Source organism: Panicum virgatum, chromosome 8N (genome assembly GCF_016808335.1).
Source record: "Panicum virgatum strain AP13 chromosome 8N, P.virgatum_v5, whole genome shotgun sequence".
NCBI classification, from domain to species: Eukaryota; Viridiplantae; Streptophyta; class Magnoliopsida; order Poales; family Poaceae; genus Panicum; species Panicum virgatum.
The window spans coordinates 33,055,375-33,078,594 of NC_053152.1; the positions used below are offsets into that span (position 1 = coordinate 33,055,375).

A 23,220-nucleotide genomic window follows, 5' to 3' on the forward strand; every position below is an offset into this window, starting at 1 on the left:
TTTGTATATTGCTCTAGAGTTGTTTGTGTTATTTATTCGTATAGTCCATTTCTTTTGCCAGCGAACACTGGCCCAGGAGGTCTAGCTGTGCGCTCGGCACTCAGCTGGCTAGAGTTCGATCCCCGACGGTTATCGGGTTGAATTTTTTATATAGCCCTTTTTTTTACATTTCAAGAAAAGTGAAATGCACTCAAAATAAATGACTAAATGTAAGGCATACACGCGTGCAAATAGTTTTTGAATAATTGCGAAGCGGTTTGGAAGAAATTTGATATCTGCATTTTAGATTCAAAACGTAATTGCTGATATACACACATATATTGAACATAGTAACAAAAAAAAAAGGTCCACCGATCATACAAAGCTAATCAGAGTTCAGAGGTAACGACTGACCAAGTAGCTTGGTCTCAGTAAAAAAACAACTTTTCAACTAAGCACACACCTTGTTCCCCATAAACAAAATTTATAACACTGATAGAGGTGAGGACCCCTCTCTCTCTAATTTTTTTTACTTATATTATCCGTTGGAACACTGTATCGAAGTTGATAACTTCAACGTATACGGTAGCCGCTCAGCATTCTACCAATGGAACTACTAGCTGCCCAGCTACTTTGCTGCTGGCTAGCACTGTTCGTCGACCTCCAAGCTCCTGGGAGTAATCGGGAAGAAGTGGTCCCAGGCGTAATGGAAGCTGACAGCTCCCATGCTCGCGATCGGCTGGCCGCCGTTCACCAGGTAGACGCCTCCGTCGTCGGCTCGGAACACGGCAGGGTCGACCGCCACCGTCGTCGCGAAACCCCCGCCGTCGAGGCGCACGTTTTTGACGCTGCACGGGCAAAGGTTCTTCACCTCAACCTCGAACATCGTGTCACCACCGGACACCATCACACCCGTGTTGATGGTCTGCACCTGGATGCTGGAGGTGCCACATCTCTCGCCATTTGCACCTGTTTACTCGTGTATATAAAAACAGTTAATATATATCGGGAATACGAGCAATAGTCAACATAAAAATTTGTACATGAAGCTGGTGATTTTGGATGCCATACCTCGAAGAGAAACCGAGAAGAAGAGAGCGATGATTAGGAGCTTGTGGGCAGTAGCCATGGTTTCTTGTTGTGTTCAGCCTTTGTAGACAAGAATTGTCTTGCTTGGTTTCTGTGTGGAAGCTGTACTGCTCTTCTCTATTTATAGAGACAGGAACCGAGGCTCCGGCTCTCCCTCCGGCGATCAGTACGAATCTTTACTGCTGCATTTGGTGGTCGCTTTCTTGGTGTCTCCATTGACCTAAACTTGGAAGACCCCGGTTCCTCGCATATAATATGACCATCACTGCTTTCCTTCACAGCTAAGAACATCAATGCTTGTCATTGGAAGTAGGAAAAGGAACAAAGGAAACATGAAACGAAATGGATCATGCTCATTCCTTCGTTGCTGATTACTTTTAGCTAAAACATTGCATACAAGGAGTCAAGGACTGCAATATATAGTTTCCCTTTAGCTTAGGTGGTACCTAAAATTCAATACAGCTGTTGATGCATGTGAGCTATCTAACAATTGCTTTAAATGAGGGCGAATTTCGAAGAAACCATTGTGTGCTTTAGCTTGATTATACTAAAACTGGAATCTAGGCCGAGCATCAAGAGACAAAAGCAATAGTTTCCCTTTAACTTTTAGTAGATTTAACTAATCATTTTCTTAGCCGCGAAGAAATCGTGAATGTGTTCTTTGGGTTGGTCGTTGTCTGAATAAATCCATTAAAATATAAGAACATCGCCATTTTGTCATTGCATTTTGATTTATCAAAAAATGCATAGGTAGCTAATTTCATCATTTTAAAGAATTACAAAATTGGTCATAACTGAAAAAATATAATAAGGCCATCTATGTCTTTACTCCCGGATTCGTAGTCCCATGGGTTAGGAACAGTGACTAGCCGGGTTCTGTAGTAGTGTGGTTTTTCAAGCAAAGAGCGTACAGGGCCGGGAAGCGTATCTTAGAGAAATTCTGATGGGGAACACTGGAATAACAGAATAAGAATATGGTTGGCACTATGCATGACAAGCTTCGTGGAATAAATAAGCTCAGTTGAGTCAATAATAGGTGGAGCGATCAGCTTAATTACTTTTGCCTTCTGTATGTGACAAAACGAAAACTACATATTCTTTTCCTTAACGAAGTAAAGTGGTGAACTAAAACATCAATTTTGGACTCAAGATTTAATTTGTTGATTAATTATCTTGTAACAGGCTAGTCTGTTTTGTACTAAAATTTCATAGGTATATATAATAATAGTTTACCCTAGCCCCAAAGGTCTGATGATTTCTTTGTTATTTTTTCCGTTTACAGTTATTTAAATATGCTAGTACGGGTCATTTGGTACAGGTGCCACGAGTGCCTTTGCAGCAAATCCCTATAACTTTGTTCCTTACTTATGACCAAAGGGTGGGCTGTTGTTTTTGCCCGATTGGCATGCATTTAATTTGTGATGAACCTTGATCTTTCGACATAGTTCTTCATCATTATTGCTGTCCTATTTCTTATTTGGGAAAGCAGATGCATCGGTGGATAATAATGCTCTCGACTCAAATATGTTTACATTTATTGCATATTTGTTAGGAGTAGGATGTTTTTCTTTTTGCAGGTTCGTTTTCTAGCGTCCGTTGTTAAAGCATAGCTAGCTGTCGGCTACCAATCTACCATTGTGGGCCATATTGAGGCCCTGTATGGAACTGAGTGGGCCAGAAGCGCTTCAGCCAAATCGCGTCATCCACAAGCCTGCAGGTGAGCAGCGTCTAGCTCGCTTCATCCACAAGTACCAATAATAACACGTTTATTGTTCTGATCCTGAAGATTGCAAATCAAAAGAAACTTTGGAAATTTCGCCCGATTTAGCTTATTATGTAGCATGTTATACAAGATTGGATCCAAAGTTCTCAGCAACAGATTAAAGTGGCTGTTGCCCGATACTATCTCAGAGGAGCAATCAGCTTTTTTTTTTTCAGGGCGGCTCATTACAGATAACGTCATTGCACCTTAAGAGTGCCTGCACTTCATGAAGCAGAAGTGTCCCCAGGACCAGCGTTTTTGTGCGCTGAAGCTGGATACGGAGAAGGCTTATGACAGGGTGGAGTGAAGCTGTATACATGCTGAAACTGGGCTTCCATCAGAGATGGGATGACATGATGATGTAGTTTATTACGACCATATCCTTTGCGGTGCTTTCCAATGGTGAACGTCTTGAAAACTTCAATCCTCCAAGAGGTATACGTATGGGTGGTAATAAAGGATCTCAAATTTTAGCCTAGATAATCTGAGGGATGGGCTCTTATGGTATAAGATTCTGAACTAAAAATATATAAGAGCCAAGTTGGATGGTGAAAAGAGCACTTGGACCATGATCCGTCACCAACTTACCACCCTAGGGTATACGTCAAGATGATCTTATTTCACTCTATCTCTTTGTTTTGGTGGTAGAGTGAGGACCAATGGTGGTCACTCTTGGATGATGAGTGATTGACAACACCGTGTGGAATTGATGTATCTCTTGGCTCGTGATGTGCAGGTGTAGGATGCGGCATGGCAGTCGACGACGCGAGTTAAAGATTCATGCTGAAGGACTATGGTGAAATGGTGAAGGATGAACGCGAGTAAGCTCGGTGAAGCGAAAGGTTCATGCTGAGGGACCAAGACGGTGAAGGGTGAATGCGAGTAGACCTAGACCAAGGGACCCGAGGAGGCCGGGCGGAGCCATGGGCGGTTTACATGGTGCAAGGAAGAGCAAGAGTACATGGTGATGAAGACGGCGTCAGCCAAGTCGGCGAGGACAATGGCGAGTTAAGTAGGCGGCCCGTGCGGCGGGTGCACGCGAACGACTCGAAGGCGTCAAGGCTCGGCGGGAGATCGGACATGCGTTGACATCGACGGTTTGATCGGTTTGGCCTCAAAACCGGGGAGCCGATCACGTTGTGCAGTGGCGTGGGGAGACATGATTGACCAATCTAGGCCTCAAAACCAGGGGCGAACTTGCGCGGTCAAGGTCCGAGCGGAGGGCACGTGGCGCCAACGTGAAGTTTGCGTTGAGGCGAAGCGAAGTTGTAAAGTCAGCGTATCTGTCCATAGCTCCTACAAAAAGTTGGATGAATTTGCCCATGCGTGGGCATGTCGTAATTAATAGCATAGGGGTATTTCTGTCTTGGAAGAGGCTTGAAGTATAAGATGAAGTGGAGGGGCAGCCATCCTAACTTGTCCACCAGCCGTCCAGCCCGCCTCTATTCTGTTCTTGGCTGTCGCCCCCTCATTGTCCCTCTTTGTTCCCCTTTTTCTTCCCTTTTTTCCTTCACCTAGGGTTAGGGATTGGAGATGAAATTTTGAGATTTGTATCATAGATTCATAGAAAAGGAGGTCCTTTCCTCTTCGTGCTTTTTGGGCTTTTGATTTGATTCAGTTTGCTGTCTCTGTGATCTTGTATTTGCTCGGGATTCCTTTTGGCGCGCGCGTCAGCAGGGAAGGGTGCAGCATCAATCCATCAAAGGCAAGCGCAGCAGGGGATCAGAATTGGCTTGTGGCGCTAGCAGGCAAGGGTGAGGCAGCGCTGTTTTTTTTTTGGGGGGTGGGGGGGGGGGGGGGGGAGCAGGAGGTGGGCACGGAGCTGGGCAGGCCCAAGGCTGGCTTGGCCCCTTTTTTATCGGAACATACTTGTATTAAAATTAAGGATTTAGTACATGGGTCCATATAAATATAGATACGCCCAAGAAGGATACAGAGGACAGTTGTTTTGCAAATAGGTCCCTCAAAAACAAAAGAATTACAATCAAGCTCCTAGGAACCTCTGCACCTCGAAACCTCCAGAGCCCAATTTCACCGGTCACCCACCGGGCTCGAACGCCGGCTCGCCTTCTTCCCGAGATCCGCCGAAGCTCCATCGCCTCGAGGCTTTAAGAAGAGTCCGAGTAGACACTCATCCAAACGGATGAGATAAAGGCATTGCCGATAGCCCGTCGACTGGGGCCGTGCCCCAAGCTCCGACAATCTTGGACCAAAACTCGCCGCCAACCATCTTCAGGGGGAACTCAAGCTCGATCGACTCTCCTACCATCTGCCGGACCCACAACCGCCGCTGCATCTTCAAACCAAAACGCCAGCGTACTTACCTCCCTACCGCGACGACAAATCGTCGGCCGTTGCCTCCAACACAGGAGCTCCACGCTGGAACAGGAGGCTCCACCCTCACAGACCTCGCACCGGCGCCAGAGTGAGCGCCGCTACAGCAGCTTGGCTTGGCCTTTGGCGCTGGGCAAGCAGCAAGCAGGCAGTAACAGTACACGTGGCATGTGCTGACCGGCGAGCTCAGCAGCACAGGTGAGGGTGTGCGTGTAGCAGCGGGTGGTGTTGGTCTTTGGCACTCTGCAAGGGAGCTCGGCTTCTTGGCGTGCACGCAGCAAGAGCAGCAGCAGCTTTGCCACGCACACTAGGTGCTCGAGAGAAATTTCCACCAAGCTTTTTGTTGCACTTGTGTGTGTATTCTTGGTTGTTTTGTAGGTCTTTATCAAGCGTGTGCGTGTGTGGAAAATCCATAGTACGACGTCGTTAATTTGCAGCTAGTTTCATCAACGTCCACCAAGTGTTCGATGAAATGCTGCACAAGGGTTTTCTCCGCCAAGGTGAGCACTTTTGCTAGCGCTTGTCAGTGCTTAGTGTCTATATTAGTTTCTCTCCGTGCTTTGCTAGTTGTGCTCTTATCTTGCTCTAGTTAGCTATATCTTGTGTTAACTAGCTTTTGTTAGTGCTTAGTTAAAAGGAAAAGCAAAACAAATTAGTTTGTATGTGTTAGTGCTAGCTAGTCTTAATTCCAGTCCTTCTAGTTTTTGTTTTACCTATGCACTAATCTCAAGTTACTTGAGTTCTTGGGTTGCATTCTTTCCAGCAGTTTTGCTCCTAGTTGCTTTTGTGCGTTGGTGCGTGTGTGCGTCGGTGTGAGTTTTTCATCGCTTTGCTTCCGTGTGTGTGTTCCAGCTTTTGTGTGTGGGTATTCCTAGTGTTGATAGCCGTCCTGAGCTATGCGGTACTAATACTCACTGTTTGAGGTGTGTCAGGTGCAATAGGGACTTTTTCTCTCCGTTTTTTCGAATCGGATTTGAGGCTCCCATTCACCCCCTCCGATCACCTGTCCGGTCCTTCAAATGATACCAAAGCCGGTTGGGATCACTCCTTGCCTTAACTGGTGTTTGTGATCCACAGGACAACAATAGAGAAGGCGCTTTCGCTTGCATATTCGTTTTTTGCGATTTGAGCTCGTTTTCATTGACGTTAACTAGTGCTTTGAGCAATGGCACCCAGCTCTTGATCTGTTGGCTCTTTGTCCTTAGGTGGTGCGGTTGCAACCAAGGATGAGTGGAGAAAGGAGCGCGACAAGCTGAACAAGGATGATGAAGTTATTGCATTTTTGCATCTTTTGATGGAAGAAATCTCTGAAGAAGATGAACTGCGACACAAGCTTCACAAGATGAGTAAAGGTAAACTCTCTCAAGGTATAATCCGTCTGTTCATTCGCCTTTGTGCTCATGGAGAGATTATTGCTGAACTTAAGGAAAATTTGGACATGTATAGACTTGATAGTGTGAATGCCTCAACTGTTTGCAAGTCAAGCGTACCTTGGCCATGCAATTCTTGTGATGCTTTGCTTGTTGAAAATGAAAAATTGAAAAGAGATTTCTATCTTGGTGACAAGCAACTCAACTTGACATTCGTAGAAGATTACTTGATGAGATTTATATTGATTATGATGCTTTGAAATCTGAAAATGACTTGTTGAAATCTAATGCCTCTATGCCTTGCAATTCTTGTACTGCTTTAAATGATGATCTTTATAAGGCTAGAGATGAAATTGCTTTGTTGAAGTTAAATTCTTCTTTACCATGTGTTTTATGTGAGTCTTTGTTTGCTGAAATTAATGAATTAAATTTGACTCACACCACATGTGTAGAACAATTTGAGCACGCTAGGGCTCAAATTAATGAGATAAAATCTTTTCTAGTACTATATGCTTTGTGATGAAAAGTAATGATGCTTTACTTGCTCCTAGTGATAATCATGATGCTTTGCATGATATTTCTGACATTGATGCATCTATCATCATTTGCGCTTCATGCGTTGATTTGAGATGTGAAGTTGAGACTTTGAAGCACGTGCGCGATGATATAAGCGCCAAGTTGGTTGAGCACAGTGATATGAGTGCTCGTCTTGAGATTGAAATTGATCTCTTGCGTGATATGATGTGCGCAATTAGTTTTGGAATTAGACTTCATTTAATACTTCTAAATATTAAGATTTTCTTTGTTGTGACATGATACAAAGTTTAGCCTCTGGACACAAACAACGTGGCGGGAGCCCAACTACCTAAATTCAATGCAATAAATTTCATCTAGTGGCATTCAGGGGATGCAATAAATTTCATCTAGTGGCATTCAGGGGACTCTAAGAATTATAATAGCACTAAAATAATTCATAGAATTTTTAATGCCATTGAGAGAATTCACTTATTATATTGTCATACTTTTGTTTCTACATGTATTATAAAACTATCAATAAAGGAAATAGCTAACTAATATTCAAATGGGAATCCAAATCCAAGATATTTATTCAAGACTATCCAAATTTGTATCTATATTTAAATTAAAAAAATGATAAAAAAAGTACTCTCCGAATCCAATTTCATGTGAATCCAATCCATCTCCGTCCTTAAATAGGAGATGAACAGGTACAATGGGGTGAGCTGGAGCAACTGGGATCTAGGGCACGAGAATCACATGATTGTCTAAGGGTGTGTTTGGTTGTGTTGTGGCTGTGAAAAAAGCTATTGTGGGCTGTTGTTGCAGAAGCGCCAGAATTAATCCGGTTTAAGTGCGTTAAACCTAACCATTATAGATAAAACAATAAATATGCACTTCAAACGGAGAAATTTGACAGTCTGTCGGATAAAATCCCGATAAAACCACTGTAATTTCGGATCGAAACAACATACCTCACGCGAAGGTAAGTTCAGAGATTATGATAACCATAACATAACTTTAATAGTAAAAGTTATTACAAACTAAGTTGGAGAATTTAAATAGGATACCTTAGAAATTTGAAAGCAGATGAGTTCTTCAGAGTTTACAAATAGCGGAAAAAATAACGACATCTAGCGACGATATATGACATCAAGATGAAGCCCGTACATGACATTAATCTCACCAAGTAGGCCAAAGATTACCTGAAAACAAAGTCACGAGTAAGACTAAGTATACTAATACTCAGCAAGGCTGACCCGAAGAAAAGTATATAATATCCCTTTAACTAGACATGCAAAGGTTTGTGAAAGTTCTGAGGTTTCTTTTGCTGAAAAGCCACAAAGAGTAGATCCTTAATTTCAAGTTTTAGCTTTCAGATTCTAGTTGTATTAACCATTTTAGGTAAGCACCTATCTATACAAACATGGTAGAGAAATTATTTGCATTCAACTAAATTAATATCATCATGGTTTCACTTCTTACTTTATGCAGCAAAGGGATTAAGCAGTCACAATTTTCGTGAGAAGCGGACGATTCTGAATCGAATTTCAACTTTGCAAGGATAAACCTAGCACACACGCTTGAAGCACTGTTGAGTCACTCCCAAGCAACCTTTGGCTTCTCATTCCGGTTCATGGAACAGGTCCACTCTCCCTGACTACAGAGAACCACCGCATCTTTGTAGTCGCGGTGTTGCAACATTATATATGTATAAACCTAGCACACACGCATGAAGCACTGTTGAGTCACTCCCAAGCAATCTTTGGCTTCTCATTCCGGTTCATGGAACAGGTCCACTCTCCCCGACTACAGAGAACCACCACATCTTTGTAGTCGCGGTGTTGCAACATTATATATATATATATATATATATATATATATATATATATATATATATATATATATATATATATATATATATATATAAAGAGTGGAAGGTATGTCCACTTGCCGAGCCGATCAGTTACTAGGCTTGCCGCGTACCATATTTACGGCATGTGGCTAGTACTTTCAAACGCTTAACCACCGCTACTACACACTGCAGCCTTAGTAATTTATCAACATAGACAGATCTCCAATGAAGCTGATGACCAAATCCGTCCATGGTCCTTATAGTGATTGCGAGAATGTAAACAATCAACTCCTATAAATCTCACGAGTGACAGAAAATCACCCGACTTTTACCGGTCCTAGTAGCATAGCATCTAAACGAACTCAGTTCTAGTGTTCAATCAAAGGTACCTAAAATTATGCATCTAAGGTTTCCATTCAACTCCAATAACTTAAATGCACAAACAAATAGTAATAGATTGCATAATTTAAAATAATAGGATAATGCACCGGGGTTTGCTTTTAGTGACATCTATAAAGTCAGTGGATTTTGATTCTTCCGAATCGACGTTCGGGACTTCAGTTAATTCCGCAACATTGGTCTGGGCTTCAGAAATATTCCCGTCTGGTTCCTGGATAAGTTCGTACATTCCGTCGACTAGTGATATTATTTCTATATGCAATGCAGTAGTTGGAATTAGTGATGTGCTTGAGTATAGCTTTCCTTCACTAAAAAGTTATTATCCAATAAAACTAAATTCAAGAAAACAACCATTCATTTTCTACTTACTGGGCAGTCATTTATGGAGTAAAAGTAAACATAATAAATTCCATAAAATAACAAAACTAGCTACACTAAGAAATATGGTTTCAAGTTAAAAGGGGGATTTATTTCAAAATAAACCACATAAGGGTTTTTTAATACATCTTTTAAGATATAAGCAATATATAGAGAAGTAAATTTTAAAAGCATGAGTTAAAGTTCACTAATGTGTTTTGAAATTTTTTGAAAAGCTTGACATGCTTCAAAGGCCACATGGTTCAAAGCTTATTTAAAACATGGCTCCAAAATAAAAGATACAAATTTAAAAGATCTATGAACTAATCCTATTTTTAAATTTAATCACACAAGGAAACATTTCAAACTTATCAGACCAAATGATAGATCTAATTAAAAGGAACACAACAAAATTAATTTCACATTTTTCTGATTTTTTTACATTCTTCTAGGATTTTTCAAAGCTCACAAGAAAAGAATAAAAGGGACTTGTTTCTTTGCCGAAAGGTCCCTGGAGGTTTTTAAATCCTTGCAAATAAGCCCTTGGCCAGAAATAGGAACAGAGGAGGGGCGGTAGCCCGATTTCCAGAGAAGTGGCTCACCGGCGGTGAGGGCCCCAGGGTGGAGGAGCTAGAGAAGGTCCGTGCGCACCTGTGGGTGGTCTTGGGGTGCAGGGAGGTGCTCGAAGGCGGTGGCTCGATGGAGCAGGGTGGCCGACGGCAATGGCCGCTCGGCGCGGCGATGCTCCGGTGAGAGGGGGCGGTGATGGATGGGCTTAGAAGCTTTACGGGGATGAGGAGGTTCCGTTCCTGGGGTTAATTAGAGACGGGGAAGGGCGGAACGACGAGCTCGATGGCGAGATACCCGCGGTGGCGACTATGGCGGCGGCGAGAGGTGCTCAAATGGGCGAGGGCGAGCGGGAACGGGCCGAGGAGCTGTAGGACGCCGAGAGGATACTTGCAAGGGGTTTTGTTGGGGGTAAGGAAGAGCGAAGGAGGGCTCCGCGTGCAGCCGGCGAGCGGCGGCACTAATGGAGAGGGCAGCGGTGGATGTAGAGGTAGGGAGAGGATGAGCACTCAGGGAAGGGGATAGGCTCGTTGAGACTGTGGGCAGCTCCCAGCGGCGGAGCTAGCTCTCCAGGAGCGGCTGGTGGTCGTGACAAGGAGCGGCGGCGTGGCGTGCACGAAGGGCGCCAGGCAGAGGCGGCTCGGGTGGCGGCGGGGCTTATGCACGACACGTGGAGCAGCCGAGGCGGCACGATGAGCCTGGGGGCGGGGAACAGTGGTGGCGGGGCAAAACCACAGCGAGAGGCGGCGGCGCCCTATTTCAGTGGACAGAGGAAGAAGAAAGAGATCCTAGGAGTGGTTTTGCAATTTCCAAAATTTCAAGGACTAAACTGAAAAGTAAACTTTCCCGTTGATCTTGGGCTTAGATGAAAAAGTGTCCAACATGAAACTTGCTCAATTTTTCAAGATCTACAACTTTCATGTTATGCAAATTCTCACTAGATCAAAGGATTTGAAGATATTTTCAAAGATCCAAATAAACTTTATTCCATTAAGGAAAAAATACTTTTAATAGCAAAATTACAACATTTTTGGGCTTAAATGCAACAATGCTACTAAAGTAATTATTTCTAGCATATTTGCAATAAAGCCCATAACAAAGTTGAAATTTCTCCCTAAGTCAAAACTTTTGCGCAATGGGGCTTGTAATTTTTCATAATGACCAAAATACCCCTATTTTGCACTGCAAAATTTTTAGCAATCAAACAAGAATAAGCATATTATTCACATACTAACTTTAACTAAGTAACTAGACACCTAAGGTGTCACAGTCTACCCCCCTTAAGGGAATCTCGTCCCGAGATTCAAGAGTAGGGATGAAAATCAACTTATATGGCAGACATCCAACCCTTTTCTGGTTTCAAAATCTTGTACTATTGAAACTACAAGTTACACCAGAATCAAGTAGTGTAACTGCAGATTCGTGAGGAAAAAAAATGTACCCGTCATATTTAATGCGTCCTCCAGAAATTCAGCAAGGGTGGTAAAGTTGATCTTCCCATGCCTGACTTGCATAACTTGCTTCTTACCCTTGCCTTGATTGAACGGTTAAAGTTCTGGTTGGAGTTCTGGCTCAAAAAAGATTTCTTGAGTTGAGGGCAATTTCTAGCAAAGTGTGAGGTACTCCCGCAATTGAAACAACAGTTGTAGTTGTTCCCATGATTGAACTGTTGATCATTTGGCCTTGGACCAGACTGTTGCTGCTGCTGCTGTTGCCGAGGCACTGATAGTCTAGTTGCTCCTTGCTGCTGTCTTTTGTGCTCCTTCCTTTGTCTTTTGCACTCTATCTTTTGCTTTGATGTAGCATAGTTGATGCAGCGGTTTGTGTCACTCGGACCTCTGGGCTGATTGTTTTCTAAAGGTAACATTATCGGCATACCTACTGAATCATTTTTGTATGTAAAGTTTCCTTTTTGGTCCATCTTTTCCTTGATAGACGGAAGAGTTCTTGCTCTGAAAACTGTATCAGAGTCAGGAGCTTCATATCGATGATGTGGGATGAACTCCGTGCATGTGATTTCCCATCCAGTCAAATCTATAGGATCTAGACTACGCTTGGAATTTCGAGCCTTCATTTCCTCAAGCTTCATCGGGAGTTGTGATGGAGGTAAAAGGGAGTCCGAGTAAATATCCTTTTCTTCTTTTATCTCCTCATTGGGCTCTTGATAGTTTGCAACCTGAGATTGGTGTATAGGGCACCCACTCAATTGGTGTTGCTATTGCTGTAGTAACTGCTGGATTGTCTATTGTCCTTGAAAAAATTGACGGAGCAAATCATTTTGAGTAGCTATTAGTTCCACTAGATTGTCCAGTGTTGGTGATGTTGTGGTTGATGGCCCACTAATATTTTCAAAACCTTCCATATTGTTGTGTATTTCCTGATCCATAAGGAATTTTTGACAAAGCTCTGCTATTTATTTCAAAGGATCAAATAGCAAGACGATGATAGAAGACTATTGGAATTGCTTTAGGAAGACTGAAGAAAGATGTGATTCTGATTCATTGAAACGTGGGGTTTCATAAGAATCCAGGAATGATCAAACTACAAATAAGACTAGTTGCTCATTTGAAACTCCTTGAACAAAAGATCAAGGATGCAGAGGTTCTACCTAGCTCAAGTGGTTTACCTTTCCCAAGGTCAATAAACTTGAGGTTTTAGAACAAGGCACTCATCAAATTCTCACTAACCAATCAAACAAGATAAAGCACTCTAAAGATCCTTAGAAAGGTGCTCAAAACATTACTAACTTAAACAAGAATTAAAGCATTCAAATTTAACAATGTATGCACATTCTATCGTCCTTACAACTAAAAATAACTGCCAAATACATTTGGCCTTACGTGGTTAGTTTCGGTGGCATAGTATAGATACGTCTCTCCCTATAGTATCTAATCGACAGATCCTAATCGTTCTTAACCTATCAAATTGTGGTTAGTGTACCTGCAGAAAACACATAGCATACATATATCTGATAGCCACCTTATAACTCCCATAAAATCATCACCCTAGGGCTTTACGATCTATGCATAATCCTTAATGAGTCCAACATAATTTTATAAACATTTTGTTGAGCACATCCTTTATTCCAAAAAAACAGTTTTAAAGTTCATCGCAACCTCTGGTATGTATGTTTCGGCTCTGATACCAGCTGTGTCAGAACCGCCAGAATTAATCCGATTTAAGTGCATTAAACCTAACTATTATAGATAAAACCATTAATACGCACTTCAAATGGAGAAATTTGACAGTCTGTCGGGTAAAATCCCGATAAAACCACTGTAATTTCGGATCAAAACAACATACCTCACGCGAAGGTGAGTTCAGAGATTACGATAACCATAACATAACTTTAATAGTAAAAGTTATTACAAACTAAGTTGGAGGATTCAAACAGGATACCTTAGAAATTTGAAAGCAGATAAGTTCTTTAGAGTTTACAAATAGCGGAAAAGATAGCGACATCTAGCGACGATATATGACATCATGATGAAGCCCGTACATGACGCCAATCTCACCAAGTATGCCAAAGATTACTTGAAAACAAAATCACAAGCAAGACTGAGTATACTAATACTCGGCAAGGCTGACCCTAAGAAGGGTATATAATATCCCTTTAACTAGACATGCAAAGGTTTGTGAAAGTTCTGAGGTTTCTTTTGCTGAAAAGCCACAAAGAGTAGACCCTTAATTTCAAGTTTTAGCTTTCAGATTCTAGTTGTATTAACCATTCTAGGTAAGCACCTATCTATATAAATATGGTAGAGAAATTATTTGCATTCACCCAAATTAATATCATCATGGTTTCACTTCTTACTCTATGCAGCAAAGGGATTAAGCAGTCTCAATCTTCGTGAGAAGTGGACGATTCTGAATCTAATTCCAACCTTGCAAGGATAAACTTAGCACACACGCTTGAAGCACTATTGAGTCACTCCCAAGCAACTTTTGGCTTCTCATTCCGGTTTATGGGACAGGTCCACTCTCCCCGACTACAGAGAACCACCACATCTTTGTAGTCGCGGTGTTGCAATATAATATATATATATATATATATGTATATATATATATATCCCTCTCTCTAAGAGAGAGTGGAAGGTATGTCCACTTGCCGGGCCGATCAGTTACTAGGCTTGCAGCGTACTATATTTACGGCATCTTGCTAGTACTTTCAAATGCTTAACCACCGCTACTACACACTACGGCCTTAGTAATTTATCAACACAGACGGATCTCCAATGAAGCTGATGACCAAATCCATCCATGGTCCTTATAGTGATTGCGAGAATGTAAACAATCAAATCCTATAAATCTCGCGAGTGACAGGAAATCACCCGACTTTTACCGGTCCTATTAGCATAGCATCTAAACAAACTCAGTTCTAGTGTTCAATCAAAGGTACCTAAAATTATACATCTAAAGTTTTCATTCAACTCAAATAACTTAAATGCACAAACAAATAGTAATAGATTGCATAATTTAAAATAATAAGATTATGCACCGGGGCTTTTGCATTTAGTGACATCTATAAAGTCAGTGGATTTTGATTCTTCCGAATCGACGTTCGGAACTTCAGTTAATTCCGTAACGTTGGTCTGCGCTTCATAAATATTCTTGTCTAGTTCCTGGATAAGTTCGTACATTCCGTCGACTAGTGATATTATTTCTATATGCAATGCAGTAGTTGAATTAGTGAAGTGCTTGAGTATAGCTTTCCTTCACTAAAAAGTTATTATCCAATAAAACTAAATTCAAGAAAACAACCATTCATTTTCTATTTACTGGACAGTCATTTATGGAGTAAAAGTAAACATAATAAATTCCATAAAATAACAAAACTAGCTACACTAAGAAACATGATTTGAAGTTAAAAGGGGGATTTATTTCAAAATAAACCACAGAAGGGTTTTTTAATACATCTTTTAAGATATAAGCAATATATAGAGAAGTAAATTTTAAAAGCATGAGTTAAAGTTCACTAATGTGTTTTGAAAATTTTTGAAAAGCTTGACATGCTTCAAAGGTCACATGGTTCAAAGCTTATTTAAAACATGGCTCCAAAATAAAAGATACAAATTTAAAAGATCTATGAACTAATCCTATTTTTAAATTTAATCACACAAGGAAACATTTCAAACTTATCAGACCAAATGATAGATCTAATTAAAAGGAACACAACAAAATTAATTTCACATTTTTTTGATTTTTTTACATTTTTCTAGGATTTTTCAAAGCTCACAAGAAAAGAATAAAAGGTACTTGTTTCTTTGCAGAAAGGTCCCTGGAGGTTTTTAAATCCTTGCAAATAAGCCCTTGGCCGGAAATAGGAACAGAGGAGGGCCCCGAGGTGGAGGAGCTATAGAAGGTCCTTGCACACCTGTGGGTGGTCTTGGGGCGCAGGGAGGTGCTCGGAGGCGGCGGCTCGATGGAGCAGGGTCGCCAACGGCAATGGCCGCTCGGCGCGGCGATGCTCCGGCGAGAGGGGGCGGTGATGGCTGGGCTCAGAAGCTTTACGGGGACGAGGAGGTTCCATTCCCGGGGTTAATTAGAGCCGGGGAAGGGCGGAATGACGAACTCGACGGCGAGCTATCCGTGGCGGCGACCATGGCGGCGGCGGGAGGTGCTCAGACGGGCGAGGGCAAGCAGCAACGGGCCAAGGAGCTACAGGACGCCGAGAGGATACTTGCTAGGGGTTTTGTTGGGGATAAGGAAGAGCGAAGGAGGGGCTCCGCGTGTGGCCGGCGAGCGGCGGCGCTAATGGAGAGGGCGGTGGTAGATGTAGAGGTCAGAGCCGGCCGGGCCATTTATAGCCAAAGAAGGGAGAGAATGAGCACTCAGGGAAGGGGATAGGCTCGTCGAGACTGTGGGCAGCTCCCAGCGGCAGAGCTAGCTCTCCAAGGGCGGCCGGTGGTCGTGACAAGGAGCGGCGGCGTGGCGTGCGTGAAGGGCGCTAGGCAGAGGCGGCTCGGGTGGCAGTGGGGCTTATGCGCGACGCGTGGAGCAGCTGAGGCGGTGCCTCGAGGAGGCGAGATGAGACTGGGGGCGGGGAACAGTGGCGGCGGGGCAAAACCACGGCGAGAGGCGGTGGCGCCCTGTTTCAGTGGACAGAGGAAGAAGAAAGAGATCCCAGGGGTGGTTTTGCAATTTCCAAAATTTTAGGGACTAAACTGAAAAGTAAACTTTCCCGTTGATCTTGGGCTTAGATGAAAAAGTGTCCAACATGAAACTTGTTCAATTTTTCACGATCTACAACTTTCATGTTATGCAAATTCTCACTAGATCAAAGAATTTGAAGATATTTTCAAAGATCCAAATAAACTTTATTCCATTAAGGATAAAATACTTTTAATAGCAAAATTACAACATTTTTGGGCTTAAATGCAACAATGCTACTAAAGTAATTATTTCTAGCATATTTTCAATAAAGCCCATAACAAAGTTGAAATTTCTCCCTAAGTCAAAACTTTTGCACAAAGGGGCTTGCAATTTTTCATAATGACCAAAATACCCATATTTCGCACTGCAAAATTTTTAACAATCAAACAAGAATAAGCATATTATTCACATACTAACTTTAACTTAGTAACTAGACACCTGAGGTGTCACAGCTATGAGCTATGGAAAAAGCTGTTGTGAAAAAGTCAAAAGCCGTTTGTACAATGGATGTGATAGTGTAGTTTTACTGGAAAATGTCTATACTATAATGCCCCTTAAATGCTGAGGGATAGTTGATATTCCAATTGAATACAAATTATTATTTTGTTCACTATGTCTCATGCAAATTATCAGTTTAGGAAGGGAATCTTATTAAATACAAAGATAGCAAGTCTACAAAATGACATATGGTTCATTCGACAATATCCAACGTGCAGAATACGGATGAAAGTTGGCACCAGATTCACTTTGCTCAAAGTATGGACACTAGAAAACAATATCATAAGCATCTAAGGTCATGTTTTGTTCCCAAAAGTTTTCCTACCTTAGTCTATGATTAGAAATTGATTGCCAAATAACAACGAAAGTGCTACAGTACCAAAATCCAAAAAAATTTGCGAACTAAACAAGTGTAGCAAAAATGGCCTCTCATGCCATATTTCAATATAATGTTTTGGCGATTGATGACACACACAACACTTGGACTAATATATGTGTTAAGATGATCATTATCAGGCTTATAGGTCCAAGGGATGAAAAGATACAAAACCCCGAAGAAATCAGGTCGAAAGGACCAAGACAGAGGTAATTTGCACTCACCGTTTAAACCGGCGTGAGTCAAATTACACTCACTGGTGCAATGGGCTCAGAGAAGACTCAGTTAGCAGAGTGCACCGGTTAAGCCGACGCTGAAGAAAGTTGAATACGTCAGTGCAATGGATCCAGAAGCTAAGGCAAGTTCTATACACCGGATGAACCGACGATTGGACCTTGGTGAACGTCGATGCAGTTGTCCAGAGAGTTAGTTTTCCAGAGTTCACAGGACAACTACACTCACCGGTTAAACCGACACAGCATCGGTTGATTGTCCGTACACGTAACGGCTAGTTTTTGAGGCGGGCATTTTAGTATCACCGGTTGAACCGACGATGGCTACTTGAGGAGCGTCGGTTAACCGGCGTTAGGGGCTTTTCAGGCAGCTTTTCTCCAACGGCTATATTTGCTTGTGCTGCCTATATATACCCCCATGACCAGTTGTCACACATGGTTGGAAGCCTAAAGAGCTGAAGAAAGTGCTGCCCAAGCAAAGATCCATCACCAACCATCCTAGAAGTGCTTAGTGTCATATCTAGCTTGTGAGAAGCTTTGAGAGAGTGCTTTGTGCACTTGTATAGGCTTAGTTCTTGAGAGAGCTAGCTTAAGAGAAGTCTTGCCGAGGCAAGCAAAGCATTCCCGTCGACGACCCTCCGACTTGGTGTGGAGCAGTGCCGACACTTTGTACAGGGGAAGAGGAGACCCCCTCCTTGATGGAGAAGCTCCGTAGTGGATTTCGGCCCGGGTGACCGAGAGAGACGATGGCGGTGCACGAGACTCGGTGTCTTGTGGGCACTTGCCTTTGCTTGCTGGTGCGCCTTGGTGGCCTAGTGCAAGACGGTGATGGGAAGAGCCTCGGTGTCCCGTGGACGTAGGCGTTTGAGCCGAACCACATTACATGACCGTGTCTACTCGGGAGTTTGCATCCCTCTTGCACTTACCTCTTTACTTACCGCATTACATTTCCGCACTTACTCTATCTTGCGTGCCTTTATTTTCCTAGTTAGTTTGATTAGGATTGGCTATAGGTTGCAAGTCTTTTGGGGTAAGTAGAGAGTAGCATAGATAAACCTTAGTCATAACTAGCATGTGTAGGACGTGTTAGGTTTATCTTATGCAAGTAGATTGAGCCCTAGGTTAGAAAGCGAATTAGCGACCCTATTCACCCCCTCCCCCTCTAGGGTCGGGCACCCCGGTGATCCTTACAATTGGTATCAGAGCTTGGTCTCACACCTCTTACGAAGATTAGCCAATTCCATTCGTAAATTTGTGAGAAATCTCGTAGGAGACCTGTCGACTTCACCGTCGAGTGAGTATCATGTCCGGGGAAGGGATGCGTACCGATAGGGCTCCATTTTTCTATGGCACGGGTTTTTCATGATGGAAAGTGCTTATACAAGCACACCTTCAAGCTCGGGGGCTTGAGTTTTGGCATGTCACCGAGGTTGGCAAGAAAAATGAGACTAAGGCCGAGCGACAATATGATGCCATTGCTAAATCAATTCTATTGTCCGCTTTATGTGATAGTGTGTTTAATAGTGTTTATGCTTGTGAAGATGCTCATAAGCTATGGACCCAAATCATCGATAATCATGAGGGCACAAAGGATGTTGACAATCAAAAATATCATATTCTCGGCGAGGAGCTTAGTAGCTTTAAACAACTTCCAAATGAAAATGCTCATGACATGTACTCACGATTAAATATTCTTGTTAATGAAATTAATGCCTTAGGTCTCAATCAAGTTGAGGATTGGGAGATCAACCGGAAGATCCTCCGAAGCCTTCGGAAGCCCGACCATGACATCATCTACTCACTCTTGCAAAAAGAAGACTTGATCAAGCTTACTCCAAACCAAGTCATCAATCAAATCATCGCCCATGAATATAGTATGGGGATGACAAAGAAGAAGGAGCAAGAGTCCACTTCTTCTTCAAGCGACAAGAGTCTCGCCGCCAAGCACTCATGCAAGCACCAACCATGGCGACAAGACTCATCAAGCTCAAGTGAACAAGAAGAAGAGGATGAGGAAGATAGTGATGATGAATCAAGTTCAAGTAATGAAGAATATCCAAGGGCCGTGCTATACCACCACCGCAAGATTGCCGAGCATGTACATGAGCTCTATGAGCTTGGGTACAAAACTCTCATTAGAGGGAGCGCGGTTGGGATGGAGAAGATGGCGAAGAAAAAGAACAAATCAAGATCTCAAGCTCTCTCTGCCATCTACAAGCCAAAGAAAAGTGGTGAAACCTCAAGTCACAAGAAAAATTCCAAGAGCTCCACCACCCATCGCCCTCGGAAATCATCACCACCTCCCATGTGTCTCATGGTACAAGGTAATAACGATGTAAGTGATGACTCCTCCTCCAATGATGAATCCGATGTTGAAACTGATGAAATTAGTGAGATGATGACACTTCTTCATAATCAACAAGAACATCTCACTAAACAAAATAAAGAAATCAAAGCTCTCAAGGCTAAAGAAAAACTTCATGCTTCATTTGTCTCAAGATATGAGAACTTGCTAAACAAATTCAATTTGTTAGACAATGAGCATGAAGAGCTTAAAAAGAAATATGAGAGCCTTGAATCTAAAAGTAGATCATCATCGGATGAATCTTTTCCTTGCAATATTCCTTGTACAACACCTATCATCAAGGTAGATGCGTCTACCTCTTGTGATCTAACCCCTTGCAATGAGGATGTGATTGTAGAAACATGTGATGATCTCATATCTAAGGAAAATGATGAGCTCAAACAAGAGGTAGAAAGGCTAATAGCGGACTTGAGACGGCTCAAAGGAAAGTACACTCAAGAGCAAGCCCAACCTTCTCAAGATAACCCCCTTACGGGCGTGAAGAAGCTTGAGAAGGGAGAAACCGTGACTTGCTTCAAGTGTTGCAAAGAAGGCCATAAGTCCTACCAATGCAAGGAAAAAGAGGGCGAAGCAAAGGGCAAAGAAAACGGCATGCCCAAAAACTTGAACAAGAGCAAGAAGGGCCAAAAGAAGGCTAAGGAGATCAAGAAAAACCCATCTCCAAACTTGAAGGCATCATACATGTACACCAAGCCCACCCACAAGAACAAGCAAAAGAGAAACCACTACATACTTGAAAAGAAGAAGAATGGCAAGGTGGTAGCTCATGTCATGGGGTGGAGAACATATGGATAGAACCGGCCTATTTGGGTGCCCAAGGATATTATTCATACCATGGATGGCTCTCAAAAGGTTTGGATCCCTAAAACTTAGGCGCCAAACAAGCACAACAGAGAATTTGGAGGCTTGGCAAGGTTTGGGATGCATGAGTAGCGATGCATCATGAAAAGTTGAATTAAAGCCAAGTTATGGATTAAAGATTAGTGACCCAAATTCCCCTCCCCTACATATGAGGTAATGAGGAATGTAAAAGGATGATCTCAATTTCATTTGATATCATTCATGCATCATTGTAGCTCAATGCCTCTCTAGGAATGCATGATCTTATCTTTACTATTGGAATTTTTCTTTTGATATGCTTTCCTAGAAATTTCATATGGTAGGTTGTCTATGCTTTATCATATCTTGTTGCAACCTACATGAGCTTAATAGTTTCTCTCACATGGCATATGTCTTTCATAGCATATCTTGAAATTTGATATCTCTCATATTCGTGGTAAAAATGTTTTTGATATCAATTGCTTGCTTATGACGCCATGATTAGCAAGTTATGAAGTTAAATCCCCATTATGTGAATTACAAATGCATACATCTGTTTAAAGTGATTCAAACACTAATGCACACATTTAGGGGGAGCTAACTCTATAACTTACGTTTGTGTGACTAATATGCTTTACAAGTGCTATTTGTTGTAGTCACCTAGAGCTATCTCCATGAGTTCAAATTTCTTTTGAACACTACCCCTACAAGTCACAATTGGCATCACAATTGGTGTCAAGATAGGAGGTGCCACAAGCTTTGAAAAAGGGGGGAGCTTGTTCAAAAAAAGGGAGATATGCCAAATCTAGTTGGTGTAACACTCTATCACTAGTAAATTTCTTTTGCTACTAATGCTCCTTGTTGCTAGTGGTTATGAAGCTTTTAGGTGTTTGATGACAAAGGGGGAGAAATGTACCCTAAAAGCAATCAAATAGTCTAGAGTAAATGATGCCATTAGTAAGGGGGGGAATGGAAAATGCAATGCAAAAGGATGCATGGTGATAGGGGGAGTTACTTAGTCAATATGAGAGAGAAGTGCAATTTGATGATCCCATAGACTAAGGTACAAAAATTTTCATTGCTCATATGATTCAAACCACACAATTGTCTTACATTGGCCACAAGCCATTGTTTCACAATTGCTATCAAGCCGGAAGCATCTCGTCCTATGGACTAATCAAATGCCAGTGGCTTTTAAAATGAGCATTGAAATGTCATCCGCGCAAGCTAAGTAGTTTCTAACTTTTCAAATTGGTATCAATTTCATATTCTTGCAATTCATCTTGCTTGCTTTGGTTGTGTTGTCATCAATCACCAAAAAAGGGGGAGATTGTAGCGAAAATGGTCTCTCATGCCATATTTCAATATAATGTTTTGGCGATTGATGACACACACAACACTTGGACTAATATATGTGTTAAGATGATCATTATCATACTTATATGTCCAAGGGATGAAAAGATACAAAACCCCGAAGAAATCAGGTCGAAAGGACCAAGACAGAGGTAATTTGCACTCACCAGTTAAACCGGCGTGAGGCAAATTACACTCACCGGTGCAATGGGCTCAGAGAAGACTCAGTTAGCAGAGTGCACCGATTGAACCGACACTGAAGAAAGTTGAATACGTCGGTGCAATGGATCCAGAAGCTAAGGCAAGGTCTATACACCGGATGAACCGACGATTGGATCTTGGTGAACGTCGGTGCAGTTGTCCAGAGAGTTAGTTTTTCAGAGTTCACAAGACAACTACACTCACCGGTTAAACCGACGCAGCATCGGTTGATTGCCCGTACACGTAACGGCTAGTTTTTGAGGCGGGCAGTTTAGTATCACCGGTTGAACCGACGATGGCTATTTGAGGAGCGTCGGATTAACCGGCGTTAGGGGCTTTTCAGGCAGCTTTTCTCCAACAGCTATATTTGCTTGTGCTGCCTATATATACCCCCATGACCGGTTGTCACACATGGTTGGAAGCCTAAAGGGCTGAAGAAAGTGCTGCCCAAGCAAAGATCCATCACCAACCATCCTAGAAGTGCTTAGTGTCATATCTAGCTTGTGAGAAGCTTTGAGAGAGTGCTTTGTGCACTTGTATATGCTTAGTACTTGAGATAGCTAGCTTAAGAGAAGTCTTGCCGAGGCAAGCAAAGCATTCCTGTCGACGACCCTCCGACTTGGTGTGGAGCGGTGCCTACACTTTGTACGGGGGAAGAGGAGACCCCCTCCTTGGTGGAGAAGCTCCGTAGTGGATTTCGGCCGGGTGACCGAGGGAGAAGGTGGCGGTGCACGAGACTCGGTGTCTTGTGGACACTTGCCTTTGCTTGCCGGTGCGCCTTGGTGGCCTAGTGCAAGACGGTGATGGGAAGAGCCTCGGTGTTCCGTGGACGTAAGCGTTTGAGCCGAACCACGTTACATGACCGTGTCTACTCGGGAGTTTGCATCCCTCTTGCACTTACCTCTTTACTTACCGCTTTACGTTTCCGCACTTACTCTATCTTGCGTGCTTTTACTTTCCTAGTTAGTTTGATTAGGCTTGGCTATAGGTTGCA

General features: G+C 42.5%; 2 protein-coding genes across 2 annotated transcripts; one reads left to right on the top strand and one right to left on the bottom strand.

The window, feature by feature from the left end:
- Positions 1-287: 287 nt before the first annotated feature.
- LOC120684388 (TPD1 protein homolog 1-like) lies at positions 288-1,182 on the bottom strand. The gene is made up of 2 exons (XM_039966258.1): positions 1,051-1,182; positions 288-948 (listed from the first exon to the last, which is right to left on the bottom strand). Exons 1-2 carry the CDS (start codon positions 1,106-1,108, stop codon positions 623-625), a joined length of 384 nt encoding a protein of 127 aa, XP_039822192.1. The 5' UTR covers positions 1,109-1,182; the 3' UTR covers positions 288-622.
- A 3,549-nt stretch (positions 1,183-4,731) lies between these two features.
- Positions 4,732-7,071, top strand: LOC120686839. The gene is made up of 2 exons (XM_039969038.1): positions 4,732-5,664; positions 6,370-7,071. Exons 1-2 carry the CDS (start codon positions 5,637-5,639, stop codon positions 6,792-6,794), a joined length of 453 nt encoding a protein of 150 aa, XP_039824972.1. The 5' UTR covers positions 4,732-5,636; the 3' UTR covers positions 6,795-7,071.
- Positions 7,072-23,220: the final 16,149 nt, after the last annotated feature.